Source organism: Setaria italica, chromosome I (genome assembly GCF_000263155.2).
Source record: "Setaria italica strain Yugu1 chromosome I, Setaria_italica_v2.0, whole genome shotgun sequence".
In the NCBI taxonomy this organism is placed as follows: Eukaryota; Viridiplantae; Streptophyta; class Magnoliopsida; order Poales; family Poaceae; genus Setaria; species Setaria italica.
The window spans coordinates 37,614,863-37,639,682 of NC_028450.1; the positions used below are offsets into that span (position 1 = coordinate 37,614,863).

The 24,820-nt window shown below is 49.2% G+C and overlaps 6 protein-coding genes across 6 annotated transcripts; 3 read left to right on the plus strand and 3 right to left on the minus strand.

Annotated features, from left to right (window-relative positions):
• Window positions 1-13: 13 nt before the first annotated feature.
• On the minus strand, window positions 14-2,212 carry LOC101763562 (GDSL esterase/lipase At1g71250). Its single transcript, XM_004953845.4, has 3 exons — window positions 1,746-2,212; window positions 1,498-1,628; window positions 14-964 (listed from the first exon to the last, which is right to left on the minus strand). Exons 1-3 carry the CDS (start codon window positions 2,035-2,037, stop codon window positions 230-232), a joined length of 1,158 nt encoding a protein of 385 aa, XP_004953902.1. The 5' UTR covers window positions 2,038-2,212; the 3' UTR covers window positions 14-229.
• A 4,216-nt stretch (window positions 2,213-6,428) lies between these two features.
• On the plus strand, window positions 6,429-7,425 carry LOC101763157. The gene is made up of 2 exons (XM_004953844.4): window positions 6,429-6,660; window positions 7,023-7,425. Exons 1-2 carry the CDS (start codon window positions 6,547-6,549, stop codon window positions 7,254-7,256), a joined length of 348 nt encoding a protein of 115 aa, XP_004953901.1. The 5' UTR covers window positions 6,429-6,546; the 3' UTR covers window positions 7,257-7,425.
• A 156-nt stretch (window positions 7,426-7,581) lies between these two features.
• LOC101762750 (protein NRT1/ PTR FAMILY 5.9-like) lies at window positions 7,582-11,723 on the plus strand. Its single transcript, XM_004953843.2, is given in 6 exon segments — window positions 7,582-8,814; window positions 8,908-9,094; window positions 9,320-9,788; window positions 9,790-9,863; window positions 9,947-10,490; window positions 11,149-11,723. Coding segments are annotated over 6 exon segments (1,584 nt in total). The 5' UTR covers window positions 7,582-8,759; the 3' UTR covers window positions 11,404-11,723.
• A 148-nt stretch (window positions 11,724-11,871) lies between these two features.
• LOC101762347 (protein RNA-directed DNA methylation 3) lies at window positions 11,872-12,621 on the minus strand. The gene has a single exon (XM_004953842.3). It carries the CDS (start codon window positions 12,361-12,363, stop codon window positions 12,085-12,087), a length of 279 nt encoding a protein of 92 aa, XP_004953899.1. The 5' UTR covers window positions 12,364-12,621; the 3' UTR covers window positions 11,872-12,084.
• An 811-nt stretch (window positions 12,622-13,432) lies between these two features.
• On the minus strand, window positions 13,433-15,156 carry LOC101761929 (metalloendoproteinase 2-MMP). Its single transcript, XM_004953841.3, has one exon. It carries the CDS (start codon window positions 14,711-14,713, stop codon window positions 13,595-13,597), a length of 1,119 nt encoding a protein of 372 aa, XP_004953898.1. The 5' UTR covers window positions 14,714-15,156; the 3' UTR covers window positions 13,433-13,594.
• Window positions 15,157-17,869: 2,713 nt separating this feature from the next.
• LOC101761525 (protein JINGUBANG) lies at window positions 17,870-19,415 on the plus strand. The gene has a single exon (XM_004953840.3). It carries the CDS (start codon window positions 18,049-18,051, stop codon window positions 19,297-19,299), a length of 1,251 nt encoding a protein of 416 aa, XP_004953897.1. The 5' UTR covers window positions 17,870-18,048; the 3' UTR covers window positions 19,300-19,415.
• The last annotated feature ends 5,405 nt before the right edge of the window (window positions 19,416-24,820 follow it).

The window sequence follows — 24,820 nt, forward strand, 5'->3', positions numbered from 1 at the left end:
AAACACCTCTCCAAACATTCCAACCTGCCTGTTTATTCACGAGCGTGTATGGCGAGAAATTTTGCCTCGCTGACCTCAAATGCGTGTATGCTGCTCCCTCTACATTACATTGTTTAATTCGTAATCTCTACTGGATTTTCTGTAAAGAATCAAAAGCTCTCTAGTATTTGGTAGGCTGCTAGCTATTAGAACACCGGTGGAAAGCTCAAGATTCTTGCGTTCGAGAGCATCAAGAAGACACCAGCTGCTTGAAGTTGATGGGCGCGGCGAACCCCATCTGCGGCGGCGCGGAGAAGATGGCCACGGCGCCCTTCCTGGACGTGGCCTGCGTGCCGTGCACCCCGTCCCAGAACAGGTACCTGTTGCGGTCGGAGCAGTAGGTGGCGTTGGGCGTGCAACCGGTCTGCGCGTTGAGCCGCCCGCCGCCGCAGCACGCGCTGGCCACCTCCCGGAACCCGGCGGCGGCCGGGTGCGCCGTGAAGTGGGACACCACGTTGTACGAGCTGCCGACGGAGTACCGCGCCCCCGGCAGCGCCCCGGAGGCGGTGAGGTTGGCCAGCAGCGCCCTGAGCGCGTCGTTGAAGCCCCTGGCGAGCGCGTTGGCGCCGTCGACGCACCGGGACGCGCCGTCGGGGGAGGTGACGCGCACCGACGGGACGCATCCCAGGGGCGGCACGTCGACGATCCCGAACCGGCGCGCGCCGAGGCCGTGGAGCGCCCGCAGGTGCCGCGTGTAGTTGGACAGCAGGTCCGCGTAGAAGGACGGCGCCTCGCTCGCGGACCGGTTCTGCTGCAGGAACGCGAACATGTCGTTGCCGCCGTCGCTGATGAGGAAGAGGGACTTGGACAGGAGCTCGTCGACGGACGGCGATGAGCCCTGGCTGCCGCCGCCGCTGCTCGCCGCCATCTTGGACTTGGTGTCTGCGAAGTACTCGATTTGCTTCGTCAACGTGATCGTGTTCCCCTGGTCCATCGACATACGTGTGCAATGACAGTTAGAACACGGATCGAGATGAGTATGGTGACCAAATTGTCGCAATCTGTGGCGAAGCTAGAGCGAATTGAAAGGGATGTGCTTGCCTTGTGGGTGTACAGAATCTAGTTTTGGAGGGTGCATATATAGTGAAAATTTGAACCTAATCACTGATTTTTTATTTTTTGGGGTGCTGAGCAACTCCAACAATAGCTCTTAAATCAAAGTCCCCAAACGTCAAATGGAGGTTCTCTCTATTTTTCAAGGGTCACAAAAAATACTTCCAACTCCAGCAATAGCTCCCATGAATAGAGAAATCCCTAGAAACCCTTAGAAATAGAGGGTGGAGGGGGAATTTGGAGGCCTCTTCAAAACAGAGAGACAAATAGAGGACCTGCTGGAGTGCGTTTTTTTTTACTTCGCGCTCTAAACTTAGGATAGAGAGCTATTTAGAGGGTCTGCTCGAATAACTTTTTTTTTCTAATAAAGACGTTCTGGCACACGATCAAATTTGGTGTACTTACAGTGGTGTCGAGGATGCCTGATCCCCCGGACGCGTAGTTGGCGCCGCGGAGGCCCCTCAAGATCTGACCGCTCGTTCGTGGCGTCAGCGACAGGTACGCCGGCGGGCTCCTCTTGAAACCTAACAGTTTCGCTGCATTTCCATTTGCATATATATATATATTTGTCAGTTTCATGCATGGTTACAGGGAAAAAAAATTGGCATCGGACACTTGAATGATCTGAGCTGATGAAACATGGATTCACTGACCGACGAAGTCGGCGACGTTGTAGCCGTTGCTGAACCGTCCGGTGGGCCTGGAATGCGGGAAGTCGATGCCGTAGGGGAGCTGCAGCGCGGAGTTCCCCGGCAGGTACTGGTTGTTCCCCACGTCCACCGTCGAGTCGCCGAAAACGTACACCGCCGGCACCAGGTGCACCTCCTCTCCCCTGGCCGCGGCCGCGGCCATCGCCGGCGAGGGAAGCAGGCTGATGACGCAGGCAAGAAGCACCGCTAGCACCATGTTCAGAGACCTATAACTGACAATGCTCACCCTAATCATGGCGCCTGCAGCTAAACGAGCATCTAGCTCCTAATTATATGTATCTTGCTGCGAGCAGTTGAATTGCAGTACAAGGTAGTTGGTGAGCTGCCGGGAATATGTTCTTGGAATGGCCGTGGGGCAATCTACCCTGTGGCTGCTGGAGCCGAAGGCCATGCTCCCAGCTTTTTTATATAGAGAATAAGTAACACTGCCCACGCATAGGCGCATATGCTGCTATGCATCCGTTATGGGCCTGCATATGCCGTGACCAACAAGCGATCAATCCGTTGAACAAAAGCTAGCAGCCAGAACCGTGCATGATCTGATCTTCTATCTTTTGCATCAACTACTCTGCTATGAAATTCTGACCCTGCCGAGAGATGATCTCACAAACTTCTTTATTTAAAAAAAAATGGATCGATCATCGATGGGTGGATTTGAAAGCCACTTGGCCTCGTTGTTCCTTGTCAACCTCTCCCACTGCGGCCTAAGTGGCAAGAGACAGATGTCGACCCATGCATGATAAACACGACCATGACCGTTTGTCCCTGGTCCAAATTAAGAGGAATCTCAGTAGACCTGCAGAAAAATGCACGTATATGCCCGATCGATGCAACAGTAAAATGTCTCTTTCTCAGTTTCTCTATGTGAAATCGCACTAGCAAACATGGATCGATCATGCTCTGTGAAATCGGACGATAGCTACCTAACATATCGATGCATGACAGTACGTAGTTTGAGTATTTCGCTATGCAGAATGAGCCTTTATGCAGACTAAGAATGAGAATGAGCCTTTATGCAGATGATGCTACTATTTTTGTGAATCCAATTAGGCAGAAAATTGATGTGGTCAGTGCAATATTTGAAGCCTTTGGTCGAGTATCTGATCTGAAAATGAACCTGACCAAGAGTGCTGTGTACCCTATCAGCTGTGAAGCTTTGGATGTGCAGCAAGTAATACAAAGTTTCCCATGCCAAATCAAAACTTTTCCATGCACATATTTGGGTCTGCCATTAAGCATCAGGAAGCTAACAAAAGTACAGGTTCAACCACTGATTGATAACATGGCAGGGAAGTTGCAAAATTGGAAAGGGAGCTTGCTTGACAAAGCTGGACATCTTACTCTTGTCAGATCAGTTATGTCATCCATACCTATCTATTTTGTGACAGTTTTCAAACTAAAGAAGTGGGCACTAAAGAAGATTGATAAAATCAGAAGAGCCTTTCTATGGACAGGCTCAAATCAAGCAAATGGAGGCCATTGCCTTGTCGAGTGGCAAAAAATAACACTGCCAAAAAATCTTGGAGGATTGGGAATCCTGGAAATGGGAGCTTTTAGTAGGACACTCAGACTCCAATGGTTGTGGTTCCAATGGACTGAACCTGAGAGACCTTGGGTGGGATCAGATACCTTATGTGATGAAGTAGATAAATAATTGTTCAAAGCAAGCACGTCTGTGACTGTGGGCAATGGAAACAGGACCTTGTTTTGGCATTGTTCATGGGTAAATGGAAGAGCACCAAGAGACATTGCTCCAAGACACTACCACTTGGCATGTAGGAAAAATAGAACACTGAGGGAAGAGATCGCTGATCATAATTGGACCAGAGGCCTATGGAGGATGTAATCTGAAGAAGAGCTCACAGAGTTCATACTTTTATGGGAGACAGTACAGGAGGTACACTTAACTACTTTTATGGGAGACAGTACAGGAGGTACACTTAACTAATGAAGAGGACCAGATTACATGGAGATAGACTGCTATTGGCCACTACACAGCCAAATCTACCTATGAAGCACAATTCAAAGGAACCTATAGTTCTTTTGATGGAGCCATAATCTGGAAGGCACACATTGAATCAAAGCACAAGTTCTTTACATGGCTACTCATACAAAGTAAGCTCTTGACAGCAGATAACATGTTGCTTAGACATTGGCCGTGTAACACTACATGCCCATTGTGTGATCAAGAGACAGAAACAGCATTACACTTATGCTTACTATGTAGCTACTCAAAGGAAGTATGGTTCCTGGTGGTCAATTGGATGGGGTCAGATTCCCATTCCAGAAAATGAAGAGCAAGACATGGAAGCGTGGTGAACAAGGACATTGCAGCAGACAAATGCAAAGAAGAGAAGATCTAAGGCGGCCTTCCTCACTATCACGGCATGGAACATTTGGAACGAGAGAAACAGAAGAATTTTCCAAGGACAGAAACTTCTACCAACACAAGTTTTTCACCGAATTCAGGAGGAAGTTGGGCTGCAACAGAGAGCCTGTGGATACCCGGAATTGGGTAGTGTATCTTAGTTTATTTCCATATTTAAGAGTCGAGTTTTATCCATATCTGTAATATTGAACTTTACGTACTCTTACACTTTCTTTCCACTTAAATGAATGACCAGTGCTCCTGCTTCTTAAAAAAAAAAGAAAGTATTTCGCTATGCATCATGGTTATCGATGACCTGTCCATTTCCTCACTACAAGTCTACTCAAACTAATGATTGATCAGAAAAAATACTTGTTGGACCGGCGTGCGAGGACACGAGGATGAACCGGTCATTGTTCAACGGTTGTATATGTTGTATCTAACTGCCCTGTTATTCATAAATAATGGCACGTCTCCCTTGACTTTGATAATCTCACTAGTATTTCTGATCCGGTCAGAACTACGGATACAAATGATCCCGCATGGTCTTTAACTAATGCTTCCAAGAAACTCACCTAATCTCATACTCTTTCGAAGTAGCCATTGAAATACGTTTTTCTTTCAAGACAAGCCACCGTGTATAGCACCATGCCCTACCCCTAGCTCAATATGTAACTTCTGAACTGCTCAATGCTCCATAGTCCATGTACTTGTGTGCAGTGCGACTGTGATGAGGATCGTTCTCGATCATGGAGCACTGGAGTGCTCGGCACTCCAACCCAGTATGAGAAAGCAACAAGTGGGACGAGGAAAAGGGTCGCGTCCTATAACAAGATAACAGATGGAACGCAATCAAAGCAAATGATAGAAGCGCTATTGGCGTAGGACTGGGGGAGCCGAGGCAACCCAACGCAAGAGGGCAGAACGACCTCCTGGTTGCCTTTCCCGTCGAGTGGCCGAGTGGGCGTAGCGTGAGTTGTTGCTCCTCGCCTTTTTCCCGACGGATTCAATCGGCAGATCATGATGGGCCATTGAGTTAGTTGGCGATGTGGCGCTTCAATCCCGGGCAAAAGTTGGCCGGCCGGGCCGCCGCGGTAGCAGCACCTGGCCAGCACTGCCGGCCTCGCACTTTGTGGTCTTGTGCTGCTGCGCATGCGCGTTACCGTCTTCTCTTTGTCAGTCAGTCTCCCTTCATGCTCCAGCCTTCGACAATGTTCCCAGCCGCGTGCGCAACTGGGATCTGCCACGTCTTAGAAGGAAGACGCGTCTTCCTGCAGGTTTGCCTGCAAGTCGTTGTTCATCTTCTCAGATGCGCTCGACTCGCCGGAGTTCGGGGAGGAGGGCTGCCGAGGGTTTCGGTGGCCACTGGTCTAGAAGCTAAGAGGTCGGGGGAAGCAGGTCAGCTCGGCGGAGGTGGTAGGTTAAGGGGTGGCGCGGTGAGGCGGCGCGACACCGCCGGCCGCCGATGTCGGGAAGACAACTGATAGGCTAGGATCGGATGGGGGCACGGGAACTCCGTGGATTAGCATGGCGGCTCTACCGCCGGAGACGCGTGCAACTGCGAATATCCCCCAGCCTCTTTGTACAAGCGGATGTCAGGGTCGCGTAATACGCATCAATCGACAATCGGGACGACGCCGAGCGGATCAGCCTGCTTTGCTCGCTCAGTGCGGGCTGGGCCGCGTTCAAGGTCGTCCACGTACGTACGTGGGATTGTGGGAAGATGACGAGAATTCAGCCCAACTTTCTTTCTTTCCGGCCCACCTACTCTGATACGGTTCTGGTTCAGAGAAGCAGAAGGGGCTTGTTTCTTCAAGTCTTGGGAAACCTGCCTGGCTCAGGCAGCAACCCCAGGCGTTGGATTTTGAGCGCCTGGGGTTGGATGGTGCTGCCTGGCCGGCAAGCTGCTCCGGCTCCACCACCTCGGCTCGCGGCGCCGGCAGCACGTGCCCTCGCTTCCGAATTGCTCGCAACCTCGCCGAGTTCCAGTTCACTTCCAGACTCCACGTCTCCTCCCACTCGTACCACCACAGGATAGTTCTTCTCGTCGCTCGCGCAGTAAACTAATGGCGGAACCCCCCGCAAAGCAAACCGTAGCCGTACACATCCCAAGAGGTAGGCACACGAATCGCAACACGGTGCGGCCTCGCATGCGCCCTCGGCTACGTGCCCAGGCGCTCCGGCGCCACGTCGCGAGGGGAAGGGGGTCGGCCCCCTGCCTGGCTGCCTTTACGCATCCCGGCATGTATATAGGGCAAAACGGCGGCTTCCGATCAGAACAAACGCCCGTCCCTATCGGATTGCTTCGAGCTTGCGCATTGGATCTGTGCGCTGTGAGGTCAGCCGTCAGTGAGTTGGGGCTTCGTTGGGGGTGAGATGAAGAGGCTGCTTGCTCATGGGCGGCAGTTCGGCTGCCCTTCCAGGGATTTGGTGGTGGGCAGATCCTCTGCCCTGCCTGCACTCTGCAACAGTGTTCTTCCCGGCTACAGGGTGAGTTCACCGATTGCCACTGTCCTTATCCTGTTGCTACTGCTACGTCCTAACTCTTTGCATCTAGATGTGCTTACAAGGAACATGTAGCAGGGTATCTTAAGTTTCTGAATCAGTCAAAATGACATTTCTATTACATTTTCCTTTCTTAAATTCCATGGTGGCTTCATATGAAATATTTCAGAAATTAAGAGTAAAAGATTCCATGGGGAGGTATAGTTGCTGAGTTAGAGCACTAGGTGTGATGGGCAAAGGTTCAGATAGCACCTCAAATATGCAGTTGTAATAAAAATGATTGCTACAAATGATTTAGCTACTTCTGACATCTGTTTTCAATCATCATTTTTCTGTGAATTTGCCAGTACTATTCAACCGAGAAACATAAACACGATGACACACTAGGTGAAATAGGAGAAAAGGCAAGATCAACTGCAGAAGAGTTCCTGAGAGTGGCCAAGGAGAAGACTGACGAGGTCACTGAGGGTGCAAAGGAAACATTGCACGAGACGAAGGAAGCCGTGGTTGGGGAGTCAGATGACGAGAAGGAGAAGTTTAAGAGGAGGGTTGAGGAGGGGAGGTACCATCATCATAAATAAGTGGCAAGTGTTCTCTTGTCAAGTCACAGGGCATGTAGTTTATGAAAGTGCTAGTCTTTGCATCTAGACATGTCTGATGTGTTACCCACTTTTCACCTTCAATAATGTAACCAGTACTACAAATGTTATCTCCTGTAGAATAAATAAGATTTGGTTTTTGTTTTTTTAAGAATATTTGGTGTTCTACATGTCATTTCCCACTGGATAAGTTTCGCCTTTTGAAGAAGTGTTCTTGTTGATACTTTCGAATGCTGAAGCAGCTTGGGTATGGAACAACTATGATGGCATTATGTTAAAGGCAAAAATAGACACGTGTCGTGACTTTTTTCAGGTTAGTGAATGTGAGCATCATTCGTGATGTTGCAAAATTAGTTTGGTCTATGTTTGTTAGCACTTAGGTGACCATGCCATCATTGGAAGAGGGATGGCAACGTCTGCATACAAAGGTACTTCCAATGCATGGACCTAGTGTAATAAGTGCAAATGTAGTTGCTACTCTGTCTGCCATATTAAAATTAAAAATTGTCATCAGCTTTGGGAAGTTCAGAGAAAAAGGGATCCTCAATACTAATGCAGGGAAACGGGGTTGGTGAACTCCACATCAGAAAGCACCTCAGGATGTTTTAGTCTGTGTGTAGATGATGTCCACTTTGCTTATCTTTTTTCTGATAAAAACTGCTTAAATGATTGAGCACTGCTGCATTGTAAACTTACTAGCACCCTGTGACTTAGGATGATTAGATGTTATTTAGGTTCCACCTGACAAGCAAGGAATCTCCACAAGCATTGTTATAAATTAAAAATGTAACGCCAAATATTACATCAGGTGCCCCTTTGGGCTTCCTGTGAGCATTATGTGATCTTGACCTTATCGCCATATATCATCCAGTTTATCGAGTTCTGTTCACTACCTTGCATCTCTACAATGGTTGCAGATTTCATTCACAATCTGAACTTTTAGTATTGTGCGCTTTCTTGAATACCATGTTGTGCTAGTTTACTGTTAATTCTCATAGGCCAGGTATATAGTCACTAATAATGTTTTGTGACTCTAGGCACTCTACAGAAGTTGGTGCTTTCTCTTTGACATGCCATTTCCGAACTATGCGACTAAACACATTTATCAAATTCAACTTATTACTTGTTCCTAGATAAGATCTGCCATATTGTATTTCTGTTTTATTGAAACAAATACCTGAAAATAAATTGTCCAGTTCATAAATTCAGTGCGACTAAGTAACATGCAAAATGCCAGAGACTAGAAATGTTGGTTGGAATTCCTCTATTCTAGGACTTCTACTTTTATATTAAGAATTCATAAAAAGATAAATCTGTAAATTTGTGGACATGGCAATTGTGGTCACCCTTTTCCTCTATTGTGGAGTTAGCACTAATCCCAATGGGCAGGGATATTAAATCACACCTGTCTTTGTTCAGAATACCCATAGTATATGTAAACTTTTGAAGGAGCTGAGTGAGGCATCTTGGTTTCCACTGTTCCTCATGGATTCAGAACAGAAATCTGCAGCACTGAGCAAGCCATGCGTTCTCATTATAGGTAACCAAGCTCTATGTCATTGTAATTTTGTTTATCCCCCTGAAAGGTATGATCTGTATTATCATTATAAGTTCATTGAATTTCATGTTGCAGTGGTGGCTAGTGTGGAGAGATTTGTTTACAAGGGGGTAGCCTCAAATCTTGTGACTTACCTTACTGATGTTGTGAAGTCATCCTCAGCTGCTAAGAGTGTTAACACATGGAATGGTGTCACGTCCATGCTTCCATTGGCTAGTGCCATTCTTGCTGATTCTTTCTGGGATCGTTATTCTACCATATCGTTATTCTACCATAACTGTTTCATCGTTGCTATACATAGCGTTCAGTTTTTTTCTCTGTCCAAGATGCTACACTAATATACAAGAACTTCCCTTTAGACAATTTGCTTCAGAGATGCCTACATCTGACCTTCTGTCTTTCTGATCATCTGATGCTGTTTTTGTGCAAATTGTGGTTCATTGTTCACCTATAGTTTTTAGCAAGTAGTAGGATGAGAACCTTTCAGATGCAAAAGCTTAACCTTTTCTATCATTCTCTTGATTCTTGATCAGGGCCTTGCAGGTTTAGCCTCTTGGGCCATGCTGCATTCATGGTTGCCACGTTCTTTGTTGTTTTTGCCCCTGTACTTGATCTCAGTTGGGCAGGGTGGATACGACCCTTCATTGCAAGCATTTGGAGCTGACCAACTGCTGATTGAAGATGATAAGGAATCTCTCCCAGCTGAACAGAAGAATCAGGTGAAGGGTTTGTTCTTCCAGTGGTGGTATTTTGGCATATGCAGTGGTAGCCTCTTGGGGAACTCCATGTCATACATACAAGATACATTTGGCTGGGGTCTTGGATTTGCCATTCCTTGCGGTGTCATGATCTTATCTGTCATCGCATTCTGTTTTGGAAATGCTCTGTATACTCGTAAAGAACAGAATACTGCTAACAAACCTTCATGGAGCATTTTCAAAGTACTGAAGGAAGCTGTTACATATATCATTTACTCGAAAGGTCCGTTTGCCAGCTAGAGCTGATGATGACAGTGGCATTTCCGAACTGGAGTAAGATTTTACAGTAACCAGTCCATACTCTCTAGACCCCAATTTATTTTCTAGAATATTAATGTGTAACGTTTGAAATACAGGTTAGAAGAGAAGGCTCTTAAAGATGAGTTTACTGATCCGAGAGAGACAGGCAATGGCCATGACGCTACACCTAATGTCACCAAGACAATACTGAGGCTTCTGCCGATCTGGACAACACTGCTGATCTTTGCGGTCAATTTTCAGCAGCCAATGACGTTTTTCACCAACCATGGGATGCTGATGAACCACAAGGTTGGCAGCACCTTTGTGATCCCTCCAGCAACACTCCAGAGCTCGACGACGATGTCGGTAATACTACTCATGCCACTGTACGACAAGATCTTCGTTCCTCTGATGCGCTTGTTCACTCGGGAGGAGAAGGGGATCACCGTGCTCCAACGGACCGGCATCGGCATGGTCCTCTCAGTTGTGGCCATGGTCGTCGCCGCCGCTGTCGAGTCGAAGCGGCTCCATCTCACCAGCGAAGGAGACGCAACGCAGCTGAGCATCTTCTGGCTGCTCCCACAGTACATCCTCCTGGGAGTAGCAGATGTGTTCACGGTCGTCGGGATGCAGGAGTTCTTCTACACGCAGGTCCCCAGCACCTGTGGGCTTGACCCATTTAAATAACTTTGAATAAATCTTAAAAGGGCTTTTAAATAATTTTGAATAAATCTTAAAAGGGCTACTTAGTAGGGGTAGGGATACATCATTTATTAGTTCTCATTGCTAGTAGGGATACATCATTTATTAGTTCTTATTGCTAGTAGATGAGGGTGTTTGGATTTTCCTTCCTATAAATACGAACTACGGACTACTCTCCTCATGGAAAAGATACACTACTCTCCTCGTGCTCCTCGTGGAAAAGATACACTATAAACTACTATACGGGAAGATATGGGAGGTTAGGGTATGGTCTATACGAGTTAGGTTTTGCTTCTTCTGCACTGCTGTGCTGCCACTGTGATTTTCTTCATTCCATTGCGTCAGCATGCAGCGGTGAGCCGTAGAGTAGGTTTCTAGGAGTCAGGCACTGCAGCGTACCGTTGGCTGCTGCGATCCGTTCGCAACATATCACGGTTTCACAGTACGTGCGTTATGATTTGATCTGATTTTTAATATGCGTCGTGATCTGATCTGATTTTTAATCATGTTTTTTGAGATCATGATTATGCCGTTCTGGTTGCCATTAGAGTTTTGCACGCTAGAATTATCTCATGATTTATTTATTTCGAAAATTAATACAATAATTGCCTAATTATCCTTACGGACCACCGGCATCGCGCTCTACCTCAGCGTCTTTGGCTTCGGAAGCTTCCTCGGCGCCTTCCTGATCTCGGTCCTCGAGATGACGACCGCGATGTTGGGCGAGGGCCATGGGTGGTTCTCCGATGATCCGCAGCAAGAACGCTTGGACAAGTACTACTTGTTCCTGGCTCTTGTGAGCACCATCGGCTTTGTTTTCTTCACGTATCTCTGCAAGTACTACAATGACCCGGAGGCCGGAGGTGCCTGACGGGAGACTAGCTCCGCTATCACAGGCTGCCGGCGTGTGTACAAGTACAAACAGCTAAATGTACCAATCATTGTCATCGCACTGTCACAGCCGTTTGTCTATTTATAAAACTGATCTGGCTCTGCTGAATCCAGGTCAGCAGTTTAAAACTGCTGAAGGGTCACCTGAGCACCCAAGAAACTGATTTGATTCTGCTGACTGAAGGACTGGTTCTTGGGCACCATCGGCTTTGTGTTCTTCACATGTCTGTGCAAGATGCATCGACCAGCTTTGCTCTAACTGGTTCGCAGCTTGCATGCAAACTATAATCAACTTTCATCAGAATCCTTCCCTCTAATCTTCGTTTTTCCCTGCTTCTGTTTGTGCAATTTGGACTGATGCATGCTTGGCCACTTTGCAAGTTGCAACCACTGAATCCAGTTTCGCCTGGGTATCCAAGAAACTTACACGGGAAAACAGAGCAAGTAGTAGAATCCAAAACAATGAACCAATCATCAATAGCAGAGACCCAAACATCCATCTACAGTTCTACACGAACGAAGGTGTCGAGAGACAAGAGACACTAGCATCATCCAACTATCCAACAGCAAAACTGTATACACATGGACGTAACAACGAACGAAACAAACAGAGACCGCCTATCCAAACAGCCTCCTATCCGAAGCAGAGCCTAGCCATATGCTAGTACCCGGCGATCCCGGAGCCCTCATGGGCGCCCTGCTTCTTGCCGCCGCCGCCGCCCTTCTTCTGGCACTTGTCCTTGATCCACTGGAACCCGCTGGCCGTGCCCTCCTTCACCTTCCTCAACCCCGTCGCCGCGGCCGCCTTGGTCTTCTCCACCCCGCCAGGCTTCTTGCCGCCGCCGCCGCCGTCCTGCCGCCCGCGCGCGCGGGGGCTCGGGTCGCCGCCGTAGTCCCACTGGTCCGCCCACGACGTGCCGAACGAGTTGCTGCGTTGCATGGCTCCGCTTCCTGCCGACCTTACCGGCGACAGGAACGACGACCCCCTCGAGAAAGAATCGAAGAATTCGAGAGATCGCGTGCTGCTTTCTTGCGGTTGAGGCAAGGAGAAGCCGGCCGGGGAGGCGAAGAGGTTGTGGCCTTTATAGGAGCACGCTTCCCTCTGCCGACGAATCGATCAATGACCAGGGTGAATTTGTTAATCTGGATTCTGGAGAAGAAGGAAAGGAAGCATCGCCGCCCATGCACCACGCGTGGAAGTGGAATGAAAAGGAAGGCGGAGCGGAGGAGTCGCGTGCCCGGATATGTCCGGAACGCGGTGGTTGGTTGGTCCGTTCGTGTTGGCGCGGCGCAGCTGCGTGCCAGTTTTGAACTTTTGACCGGCCTTCGTGGGGTTGGAATCTTTTGCAGCTTGGTGATACCGACTGGTGGGTCCGTTCCAGGACTGGTCCACATGTCGGCCGCTGCCTGCGCAGACGCTGTCGGGTTGGACGGGCACCGGCTGAATTGGGGTTAATCAGAGTGGTTTCCAGAAGTGAGATGGAACCGGTCGCCTAATTTGATTATTAGTATACGCATGTTTCGCGACGGAGTCTAGTTTGACCAGCTAATGCCAAACAGTGGCTGGCTTGATTTCTCATCTTGCTGCAAGTTTCTGACACGGGCCGGTTTACTTTTAGGGCCCAAGTTGGTTAACCAGGCGTCGACAAAAGCAACGCACGAGTGGTTCCACGACAAATTACGTACGAGCTTACGCGGAGACCCATGGGCAGCGATGATTTCTGATGTGTGTGGCTAATATATACGATGATGATGTCGTCAGTGCTTAACTACTCCATAGCGTGTTTGTGAATTGCTATGCAAGTAATTGAGACATTGACTATGATTAATCCCTTCATGCACGAAATGGAATACGGGCGATCTGACGGAGCATGGAAGCTTCTGTTGACACCAAGACCAAAATAGTGCAGGCGCCGCTATATAGCGAACCGTGAGCCGCTCCACGTGTCAGCGACTTGTTGTATCCTTGGCGTGTCAGAGTTCATGACCATACAGAAACGATTTCGAAATAAGAAAACGAAAATATAATATCTACTATGGTCGTATTATTCTGTAATAATCACAGTTATTATGTACACAAGAATCTACCCAAGAATCAACTAATCGAGCAAGAAATCCACGCCACGAGGGGACGTGGCGGCACGGCTGCAAAAATGACAAGGACTAGAGGTCTACGGCGCAAGGAGCAGGCCAACTGCCGCAACCACTCCAACGAAAACGGCATCCGGCCGGAGCCCCGCGCCGGCGCCGCTGTCCATCTCGCGGCTGCTCGTCGCCGGCGACGTCGGCGTGACGCCCCTGTAGTTGGGGTTGCTCCCGTACAGGCTCTGTATCCCCTGCACGTCGTCGGCCTCCAGCTCCACCTTCCTCGTCCCCGTCCGGATCGTCGGGTACATGATGGCCTCCGGCACCGATGAGTGGCCGAGGCCCAGGAGGTGCCCGATCTCGTGCACCGCCACGGACTCCAGGTCCACCACCCCCGGCGAGGACGCGCGCGACACGTCGCCGCCGGCCACCCACGCCTCGGCGGCGTCCAGGTGGAACCTCCCGTCCGTCGGGGAGAAGGCGTGCGCGAGCGTGCCCAGGGGCCCGTCGAACGGCTCGCCGTCGCCGTGCGAGCCGGTGTAGAACCCGATCGTGATGTCGGCGTCGGACTCCGACGCCGTCTCCGCGAACCGCAGGTTCGTGGCCGCGGCCCACTGGGCGAAGGCGCGCGCGAACACGTCGCTCAGCGTGGACCGGTCGATGGACGTCGCCGAGGTCGCGGTGATCGCGTACTTGAGGTCCCGCCGGAACGGCGGCCACCTCGGCCCGCCGGGGAAGTAGGCGTAGAGGTGCCTGCCGTGGGCGCCCGCTGCCGACGAGTTCCTCGCCATGGTGGACGTCCCGTTGATGACGTCGGCCACGCCGCAGCGCGGGGATACCATCTGCGCCACGGTGGACGCGTCCAGCGCGCCGGTGGCGTTGAGCCCGAAGTTGCGCTGGTACGTCGCGATGGCCGCCTCTAAATCCTCGTCGAACGCGTCGGTGAACGGGGACGACGACGGCGGTGGCGGGAGGTAGCCGAAGTGGCTGAGGTAGTCCTTGAGCCCCGCCAGGCCCTGCCGCTCCTCGCCCATGTGGCAGCCGGAGAGGTTCTGGAACGCCGCCCAGGGGTTCGGGAACGCCGGCGCCCCAGGCGGCAAACCGGCCGGGAAGGCCGCCGCCGGCAACGCTACCGCAAACACTACCATCGCCACCGCGACGGCGAAAACTCGCGATGCAAGCGGAGAGCCCGTTGCCGAAGTCATCTGAAGCAGAGGAAGCTTGTCGCTGAGATGAGCAGAGATGGCGCAGCTGTCACGTACGCTTTAAGGCGTTGCTACCAAGTTGGCCACGGGCGGCGTGGTCAGCCGCCCAGCAGCGGCAGGTACGCGTGGCTAGGAGGTGGGACACAGAGCCCTCCGCTTCGAGCCGGGACGTCGCAGTTTTGTCTGCGTGTTTGTGGTTTGGTGAATTCCTTTTGTTCAAGATGGAGAGGGGATGTGGCCTTGTGTTTGTTGCGAGTTGCTGTCGTGCCTACGGCTGCCTGTGATCTGCGTGAAGTGACGGGCTCAGAACTGAAAAGGTTTTGCTTTTGAACATGGATCACCGATACACCGGCCCGCCCGGAGAAGCTTCTGTGAGTTTGGTTTCCGGTGACCTGCACGCAGCACGCGGAGGATGATGGCGAAGCCTGTGGTCGGAACGGAGAAGTGTCGTAGGCTGCTCAAGGGCGTGTAACATAAAGAAGAGAGGTCTGGTTATGACCGTTGGAAGGACGTCATTTCTTCCGACTGACGAAAGTAAAAGGAACAATAGGCAGAGAACATACGTCTCTGAATTCTGAAAGCTTGAATCAGCGACTTGTCAATCAGAAAACAGGAACCACATCTAATACTCTTCGAGTTGGACAGGACAGGCTGTAGTTCTATGCTTCTTTTTCTCCAGTTCACAAAGCAAGCAGTTGGAAGAAAGATGTGCTATGCAAGTGAGAAAGCAGGTCGTTCAGATGTGCAAAGGGAGATGCCAGGTTGAAAAAAAGAAGCAGCAGCAATTCTTCGACCTCCCTGGAGAAATGCGGTTAGAACTTCTGTTATTACCTGATTCAGCTGAGCCCTATGGACGCATGAGAATAGTTCTATGCTTCTTTTTGACCCAGTTCACAAAGCAAGCAGTTGAAGAAAGATGTGCTATGCAAGTGAGAAAGCAGGTCGTTCGGATATGCAAAGGGAGATGCCAGGTTGAAAAGAAAGAAGCAGGTCTTCGACCCCCAGGAGAAATGCGGTTAGAACTCCAGTTATTACCTGATTCAGCTGAAAGGACATTTATCTATGAAAGGACATAGTTGAATTCCAATGTTTGTGACTTTTCAACGCGAGCTGCACATAAACTCTTGGGACGGTTAGCGAAATGATCAAGCAACGGACTCCTGTCTGTTTCAGGCTTTCAGCTTTGAGCAGTTGGAAAAATATCTGACAGTTCGTCATCAGACATCGGGTCGCCTTCATCCAGCTGAGAATAAGTTGGGTTCAGACTGGAGCATGCGCTTTGCTGTGATGTATGCTGAGATAAGAGGCGAATTTGTGCTTCGCTTCGATGATTCCACGCTATTATCACTTTATCAGCTAGATGACGGCGGCCTGAATCCCGTCTCTGAATCGCACCAAACCCACAACATATTCGCACGGCATCGGCATACAGGCCCTCTAGGCCCAAGTCAAGTTGTTCGTCACAGAAGGGATCATTTCTGGGCCTTATGGGATTATAAAGCATGTTGGGTCTCCTTTGTCAATGCCTTTGCTGGACCGTAGAACTTTCGCACTCAACCGAGACACATCAGCAGCTGGATCTGTCAATTATCAGATGCTCTTTTACTGTTCTTCAGCAGCGCACTCGCGAGAAATGGAGATTAGAATATGTCCCTCTCTAACCTGATACAAATACTAAGGACAATCCTCTTGACCAAGCAAGCGGTCTGACTTATCCGCAAGAATCTCCCAGCTACACTACGATAAAAAAGGCCATCTCGAGGCGACAGGGCGCTGCAACTTGCATCGCTTTGCAGCCATCGTCGGAAACTCTGAATTTTTCGAACACAAGTGAAAAGACACGCATGAGAAAACAAGGTCCTAGTTCGGCTTTCGTCTGTAGAAAAACCTAGCTTTACTCGTGAGCATCTAGAAGCTGGAAACAGGGTACTTATCACCTTATCAGCTTGAGCCCCGGCCCACACAATAATGCATAGGGACTTCCAATTCGAGTTGGCCCAAGGCTGTCTTCCTCTAGCCTGTCTAGAAGTAGATGTAATCACAGTTACAGCCACAAAGCTGGCTTGTCCTGTACTCATGCTAAACTTTCTGCTTGTCTCGTCATGCTCCCCGAGCTGACTTGGCTTCAGACAATCCACTGAACACTGAGCGCGAGTCCACCACTCGCGTTGCTGTTGATGCGATCGGCATATCCTTGCTCATTTACACCGTCCTTCCTTAAGAACACAATATATAGCCTTGTATTGTATATAAATCACCATGTGTTTTCCCAAGTCTGAAATGTTGTTATCGTTTGTGATCACAGCAAACACTGTACATCATGTGACAAATGTTGCTTGAGAAAGCGGCAGCATTAACAGTGGCACTTTTGGGTTTTTTCGCTCGGAGCGGATGGCTGGAGGCAATAATGTGTGTACGGCGAGCATCGCAGGGAGATCAGAGACAGCAACTTGGGAACAGTTCCGGGATGGATTTTGAGAGACAAGGTGGGGGCGGTGTATCGTCCTGCGAAAACTACGTTCGTACTGTGTTTGCCGTTCAGAAAACTGCTTGGGAACTGCCTAGTTTAACGCATTCTTTTTTCAGAAGCTATTTTTCAGTTTAGCCATTAAAAGAAAATGAGCTGCATATGCTGCCCCACGGCCGGAAGAGATGACGACGAGATGAAGCCATGAACGGAAGCACCGAGGTATCATTGCGGGATGACCTTTGCGCACAAAGAAGAGAATGTCCATGCTTGGTGAAAAGTAGCTAGGCAGAAAGGGAATCCGCTATGGCTCCAGAAATGGTAGGGCAGATGCCGGAGTTAGGTAACATCGATCCATTTATCCGCACGCGGCAGCCCCCACTTCGACGATCTCCTCTCTTCGACAACGCCATCCGTCAACGCGCGGATAAGAACATACTACCACGTTCACATAATTTTGTTTTTGAGGAGAAAGCTCTACAGAATTTTACCTGTACTATCCAGTGATGAAGGATCAAGGAGGCTATGATTTTACTTTTGACCATTTTTCGGTTGCTAAATTCTCGTTAACTGATCCAGACGCTCTATCGATGCAAAGATTTTGCTGTCACGATCTAGAGCACTCTCGTCTGTCCCTTCTCCCTTTAAGCGAGGCAAGTTGGTGCCATTTGGATTTGGCTGCTGCGCTGCACAAGCGTAATGGGGCCATGTTCTTGCTCTTGCTCAGGACCAAGTGGCAAGTGTGCGAATAAAGGAAATCTTATGCACCTTTCTGGATCAGAATCACTACATATACAATGAAACAAAGCCGCAATCTTTTTGTGTTTCGTTGCCGCTATCTTCTTGGCTCATCAGGTTCTTCAGTTCCATGAATTCCGCCGGTGAGCAAGAGCCGAGCCAAATCCAACATGAGCCTGCGGGAGCTATGCTCTCCCAGGCCGTGTCGCTCTCGTCGCAGCCGAGCCTGCCTTCTCTGCCGTCGCTAGGCCCCCGCGACCAAAGCGTAATCCCTTCCCTCCACCAATGCCTCGCCACCCTCAGAGCCCACTCCTCCTACGTCTCCGCCCTCGCCGTCGACGGCGACTCGCTGTACAGCGCCTCGTCGGACGGCCGCATCAGGGTGTGGCCATTGGACGGCGGCGCGAGCGGAGGGCAGGAGCAGCAGCAGGATGACAGCGGTGGCAGCGCTACGGTCGTCGCCGCGTGCGACAGCTCCGTGAAGTGCCTTCTCGCCATGGGCGACGGTCTCGTCCTCAGCTCCCACCAGGACGGCAAGATCAGGGCATGGCGCGCCGGCAGCCGGAAGGACGGGTCCCGGCGCCTCGCCCCGCGCGCCGTCCTGCCGACCTGCGTCGACCGGCTGCGGACGTTCCTGCTCCCGTGGAGCTACGTGCAGGTCCGGCGTCACCGGTGGCGCACCTGGGTGCACCACGTGGACGCGGCCACCGCGCTCGCCGTGTCCCCGGACGGCGCGCTCCTGTACTCAGCGTCGTGGGACCGGAGCCTCAAGGCGTGGCGGCTGCCGGGGTTCCAGTGCGCGGAGTCCGTCGCAGCCGCGCACGACGACGCCATCAACGCGCTTGCGGTGTCCCCCGACGGGCACGTGTACACGGGCTCGGCCGACAAGAAGATCAAGGCGTGGAGGCGCCAGCCGGAGCGGAGGAGCAAGCACGTGCTCGTGCAGACGATGGAGCGGCACAGGTCGGCGGTGAACGCGCTCGCTCTGGGGGTCGACGGGAAGGTGCTCTACTCCGGCGCGTGCGACCGGTCGGTCGTGGTGTGGGAGCGCGCCGGCGACGGGCGCATGGAGGCCACCGGCACGCTCAGAGGGCACAAGAAGGCGATCCTTTGCCTGGCGGCGGCCGGGGACGTGGTATGCAGCGGCTCGGCGGACAGGACGGTGAGGGTGTGGAGGAGGGGAGCGGAGAACACGGGGTACACTTGCCTGGCTATCCTGGAAGGCCACGGCGCGCCTGTGAAGAGCTTGACGTTGGTGTACGGACGTGACCGCGGTTCGTTCGGTGGCGGCGGCGGCGGTTCTGCGCTTGTCTGCAGCGGCGCATTGGATGGTGAAGTGAAGATTTGGAGCGTGCTTGTTCCTTGCTTGCTTGAGAGATAATAGCAATAGTAGTTCATTCATGTACAAGTACACCCAAGATTATCAGGATCCCGATCCGCATTCTAGTATTTTATGATATTACGATCCTATCAAATCATGATACCAAACTCACCTTACATCCAAAATTTTATAGTATATTTCGTTCAAATTTTTTTTAGTATATCAATCCTATACAAAGGTTCCACGCGATCATATATTTCATATTTTGCAACTAAATGAAATATGAAAAACAACACATCAGCAGTCATGTTATCACGTCCAAGGGAATCTAACTAGCAAGATGCTCGTGCGTTGCTACGGTGAAATACTAATTATATTATTAAAATCCCTAAAAAAAACTTTTATACCTCGAGTGTTTTTTTTTGAAAAAGACAGGTGGTTGGTCTTGCTCCTAGGAATCTGAAGACTTGAGTTCGAATCCCCTTCCCACCCTTTTTTACATGATATTTTTTCGGTGCATGATTCATTTTTATTTTTTAGGCAGGGGCTCGGTTTCCCGTTTCAAGGTGGTGGGCGCCGGTTCTTCTTCTTCCTCAGGATAGAGCGAACTGAGCTGAGCAACCTCTGTCCGCCGGCCAATTACTCCGACCTCTGGCCACCATTCTCAAATCGCCACCACACACATCTACTTGATCCTCCCAACTACCTCCTCCACCACTTGTTGCCCGCAGCCATGCCTCCTAGCACCGGGGAATTAAACCCCACGCCCGCCATTGCCGCCGGCCCTGAGCTCGGGCGCCGTTGGTGAATCCCATCCTCCCAGCCACCTCGTCCCTAACCAACTGCAAAAACAAAACCACAGTGAGCTCCTGATGCTCCCACGTTCGTTACTTCCCTCTCTCCGCCGTCGTAGCCGACGGTGTGGCGTGCCGCCTGTTTGCCCGTGCCGCTGCTCGCCGCCGGCCATGCTATGGTTGGAGTCCGGTAGGGGCAAGCGGGGGTACGAGTGCGCCTCAGCGTGCTGGTCGCGTTGACGCCGATCCCTTCGCAGGCGCCGGGGCCCCCTGATCCGCCTGAACCCACTGTTCCAGCTCCATCGCCGTCCGCCGCCTGATGCCCCCGAAGCCGGAGCCGCCGTCACCACTAAAGAAGTAGTCACTGCCGATGTTGACAGGGGGCTTGGAGCGGCCTGTGAGGGGGCGGGTGCGCGGCGGTGGACTATGGTGGTGGTCGAGGAGGTTGGCGGGCGGCAGCGGGGTGGGGTGAGGAGGATGCCAGCGGGCGGAGGAGCAGCGACTTGGAGGCGGCAGCCGTAGCGGAGGCGGAGATCTCCATGGGGGCTGCGACGCGCTAGAGGGTCTTCTCATGCGGCGGGAGGCTCCGCCCGGGGGCGCGGGGGTGTTGACGGAGGCGAGGACTGCGGGTTGAGGGTTGGAGAAAGGAGAATCCTTTTCCCCCTTTAACCCCCTCCCTCCTTTCTTTTTCCACCCGAGCCCCTCTCTCTTTAGAATTTGGATTGCGGGTTGATTTCAGGAAAGTTGAGGGACTTTTTTTTGCAAAATGACCACAACGGTTGGAAGAAATAACCGCTCTTTTATATTAGGTATAGATTGCATGGAAGCTAGATCTTATAGAGATATTTAGCTACTTTCAGATTTAAAAATATATATATAATTAGCAAAATTCACTATATAAGTAACAAGATGCAAGAAAGAAAAAGCTAACTCAGGCAATCACGAGAAAGCATTTGAGATCCAATCAAAGAGAATAATAATAGTCGGGACAAAACCCAAGGAGACATGAAACATGAGAAACAAAAGAATGTTGTAAATGTGATATAAATAAAAATAAAGGGTAAAACTATATTGGTATAATGCGAGACCTAAAATATATAAGTTAGAAGTTTGCAATCCAAAATAAAGTTTATTTACCTAAAATAGAATCTAAAACATTTTTGCATTTTAGAAACTCGTTTAATGGATTGTCTCGACAAACTGGGCATTCATTCACATAAAATGTGCGAAGGCGGCTTGATTTAAAGAGAATTACCTTCACACAAAACACATTGGAAGCCACCGTTCATAACTAATTATCTGTAGCATACATGTCATACATTGTGAACTTAGGAACTCGTCGTTTTCCTCCCCCTCCCAATCTCGGACCTGCGCCATTAAAATTACAAAAAGAAATCAGTTGCCAGCAGCATGATGACTTTAAAAAAATTATAGTGATAAATATCCGAAAGATAATGTTTAACATTACCTATATTTTAAGTATTTCAAGGTTCGGGGAGCTCCTTAGTAAGCAACACACTAATAAAATGGGGGTGCATGTCAAAAAATTATGTTGACTCAATTACATGCATAGTTAAGGCCTCACATATCTACTTACATCACTGCAGTGTTAAACTAAAGTGATATCTGTTATGGAACTAAAATGATATTAGTATGCACCGCAATATTAGTTGAGGCTATTTTATGTTTCTTCACATGGCTCTTGACAGCACCGATTAACGTCATTAAAAAGAATTTGCAACTAAATGAAAGCTAAATAGTCAGAACAATTATAACAAGAATGATGTAAACTTGATCTAGTACGGAAATGCAATAAATATCTAACTTTAGCTCATAACCTAGCTTCTTGAATAGGGCCAGATAGCTATGTTTATAGGGAGATAATAGATGCAAACAATGTACCCACCAACGAGTAGAAAGTGAGCTCTCTAACTTGGCAACCCGAGCGAGGAATTTTCCGAAATCATGTTCATGCTCCTCCTACTCTAGCACAAAAATGATGGCACGTTAGAGGCATGGTAGCTCCCCAAATCGGCAGTCACCGTGATGGTTCGAAATAAGTGTCATGCTATGGAGATTGGGCACCTCAATCACACACTCAAGAAAGGTGTAGACATCAAGGACATGAAGCAAAGGTGAGCCCTGCAATTGCCCCTCCTAGTTATGTGGGAATTCGACAATCCTAAGGTATAACTCCTCGAGTAAGTGAGAATTGTAGAAATGCTGCTGCGTGAGGCGGCTACGAGTCAACTTGGGTTGGGTTGCTGTAACACACGTGTTAATCACATCTTAAGACTAATTACCATGCTCTAATGAGGGATTATTAAAATAGGATATGATGATATTGGTGTGGTCTGAATTAGAAAAACAGTTCATTATATTAAGATCAAATTTGAGTGAATTTCAAATTTGAAAAATTGAAAAGGGATGGAATTTAGCCAAATATGAAAGTTGGAGTTTGAATATGCTCGACATTTTGGAATCGAGCCAAGGGTGAAATTTGAATAAAAACACTTCAATTTTTGTCAGAGTTGATAACCAAGTCAATTTCAACACTTAGCTGATTTTTCTAAGTGTTGACAATGTTACCAAGTAGCCATATTAAGGAGCTTGGAACATTAAAAATTGCCCAAATATTATGCAATACAAAAGTTGCAGTACAAAATGTCTACTTTAGTTTGGAGAAGAACAAATTATATAAATTGGAGATAAAAGTGTCAATTACCAAATTGATTTTAACATTCTCAGCCTTGTTTGAAAAATATTGTAAGTCATGAAAGTAGTAATGAATGAGAATACTTGAGTTTGGTTTGTGGAAAATTTCGAGTGCCAACTTTGGACAAGATCATACTAGATTGAAGTAGCATATATGATGCACATTTTAAACAAGATTTTTATCATAAAAAACGCATGTTTGAATATTAAAAAAACTGAGCACAAAGTTCGCACTTTCTTCTTATGTTTAGACTTTGCAGTCTTTTTGGTGAAGTCATAAAATAGTAGTATATGGCGACATTAAGAGATGATTTCAGGAAGATTTTATACAGTAACTTGGAGTTTGGACAATGTAGAAGCTAAGCCCTTTCGTTGGTGTACAAAGTGGAATAGATTTCGTTTAGTTTTGTAAGTTTGAATACTTAATTTGGAAGCTCAAACTGGAATATTTGCGCTGCGTTAAACTCTGAAACTGAGTTGGTACCAAAGTTCAGAGGTGCGTTGGTGTGCTGAATGTTTCAAGTTTGCCAAAAATTCAGAGCTGAATACCCCTCAAATCCGTGGTGCTTTCTTCTTAAACTATATATCGGAGTTGTAAGCCTATATATCAGCTACAGGTTTCGTACAGATATGAGGTTCTTTGGAGTTTCGGATTGGTCGAAGATTGGCAAGCAAGGCACCGGGTTCAATTGCATGGTCACGTTCTAGACTTCACCGGCAGCAACTGTGAACAGCCTGCTTTGCTTGCTGCCGTTTACAGCCGCGTTGACACGCACCTGCTTGCAAACTCCAGCGCAGCACGTTGCGAGCAGCTGCTGGCAGCCTGGCACCAGTCATCGACGCCGCGCTCGCCTATATAGGCCAGTATATACGTCCACGTTAGCGGCCTCGTTATCCTTTTCCTTACGTGTCAAAGGAGCAAAGCTCGCCGGCAGCAGCTCGCCTGCTTCACCAACTCGCCACCGCTCAACACCGCCGCTTTCTTTTGCCATGACTTGTCCGCAGCGATGCATCGAACGCTGGCAAGCATCCAAGCAGCTGCTAGGACCGCTGGCCGTTCGTGCCTTTTGCTTCACGCGCAGGCAAAACGGCCGAGCTCGCCTTTGGCTAAACCTTGCGAGGTGCAGACGTGCAGTTCGCCCCGCCCAATGCTGGGTGTGAGAAACATCACCCTCGATAGCGGAACTGGAGAAAAAATTAAAATGGATCAGACAAATATTTGCCGCGATTCAAGAATTTAACGATTGATTTAATTTTTCCATTGTCCAGCGTTCCACGACTAAAGCAATTAATTATGCAACGGCAATACGCAAAAGCGAATAGTTTGCAAAAGTGGTCAATATAACTTGTTCATTTAAATTTCATTGCACGATTCTTCACTGTATTGAAATCATTAATAATAGAATCTACGGTGACCTTTATTGTAATATCTCTCAATATGAGATAAGAAATTAAATCTGAAACAATTTAGTGTATATGGATTAGAGAAATAGAGCTCGCTTTATATTGGTTCGAGTTGGAGGAACATCAAGAGGACGCGTCATTGACGTTGCCCTCCGTCGCAGCCGCGGCCACCTGCCTGCCCGCTATCGTTGGCGTGATGGCACCTTCGCAAAGCTAGAGTCCGTGGCGCTAGACGCCGGCACCGAGTCCACTACAACTGCGAGACTGAAAACGAAACATCATGAGGGTGAGATCCTAGTGTCTTGACGAGCGGTTGCAAATGGCTGTGCGTTGGGCAGTTAGGCTTGTTGAACATGGACTAATAAAGGGGTATAGTAATTTTTTCTTTGGGGCGGCCATGACCCCCTGCCGGCCACCCCTGGTTCCGTCACTGGCCGGGGCAATGCGACACATTCTTGGCTTCCTGCAGGACTATGATTGCTTGCACGACTGCTTGTTTTGACCAGTAAATATGTGTTTTGATTTGATCTGTGCATTAGTGAAGTAAGAACATGTGTAGTCTATGCATCTGTATTGGAGTGTGTTGCTTGTTATGTGGACATGTAGAGTATTGTTCTTGATTACAATGCCGGATAGCAATAGCGTTCATCTCTAGGGTAATATGGTCT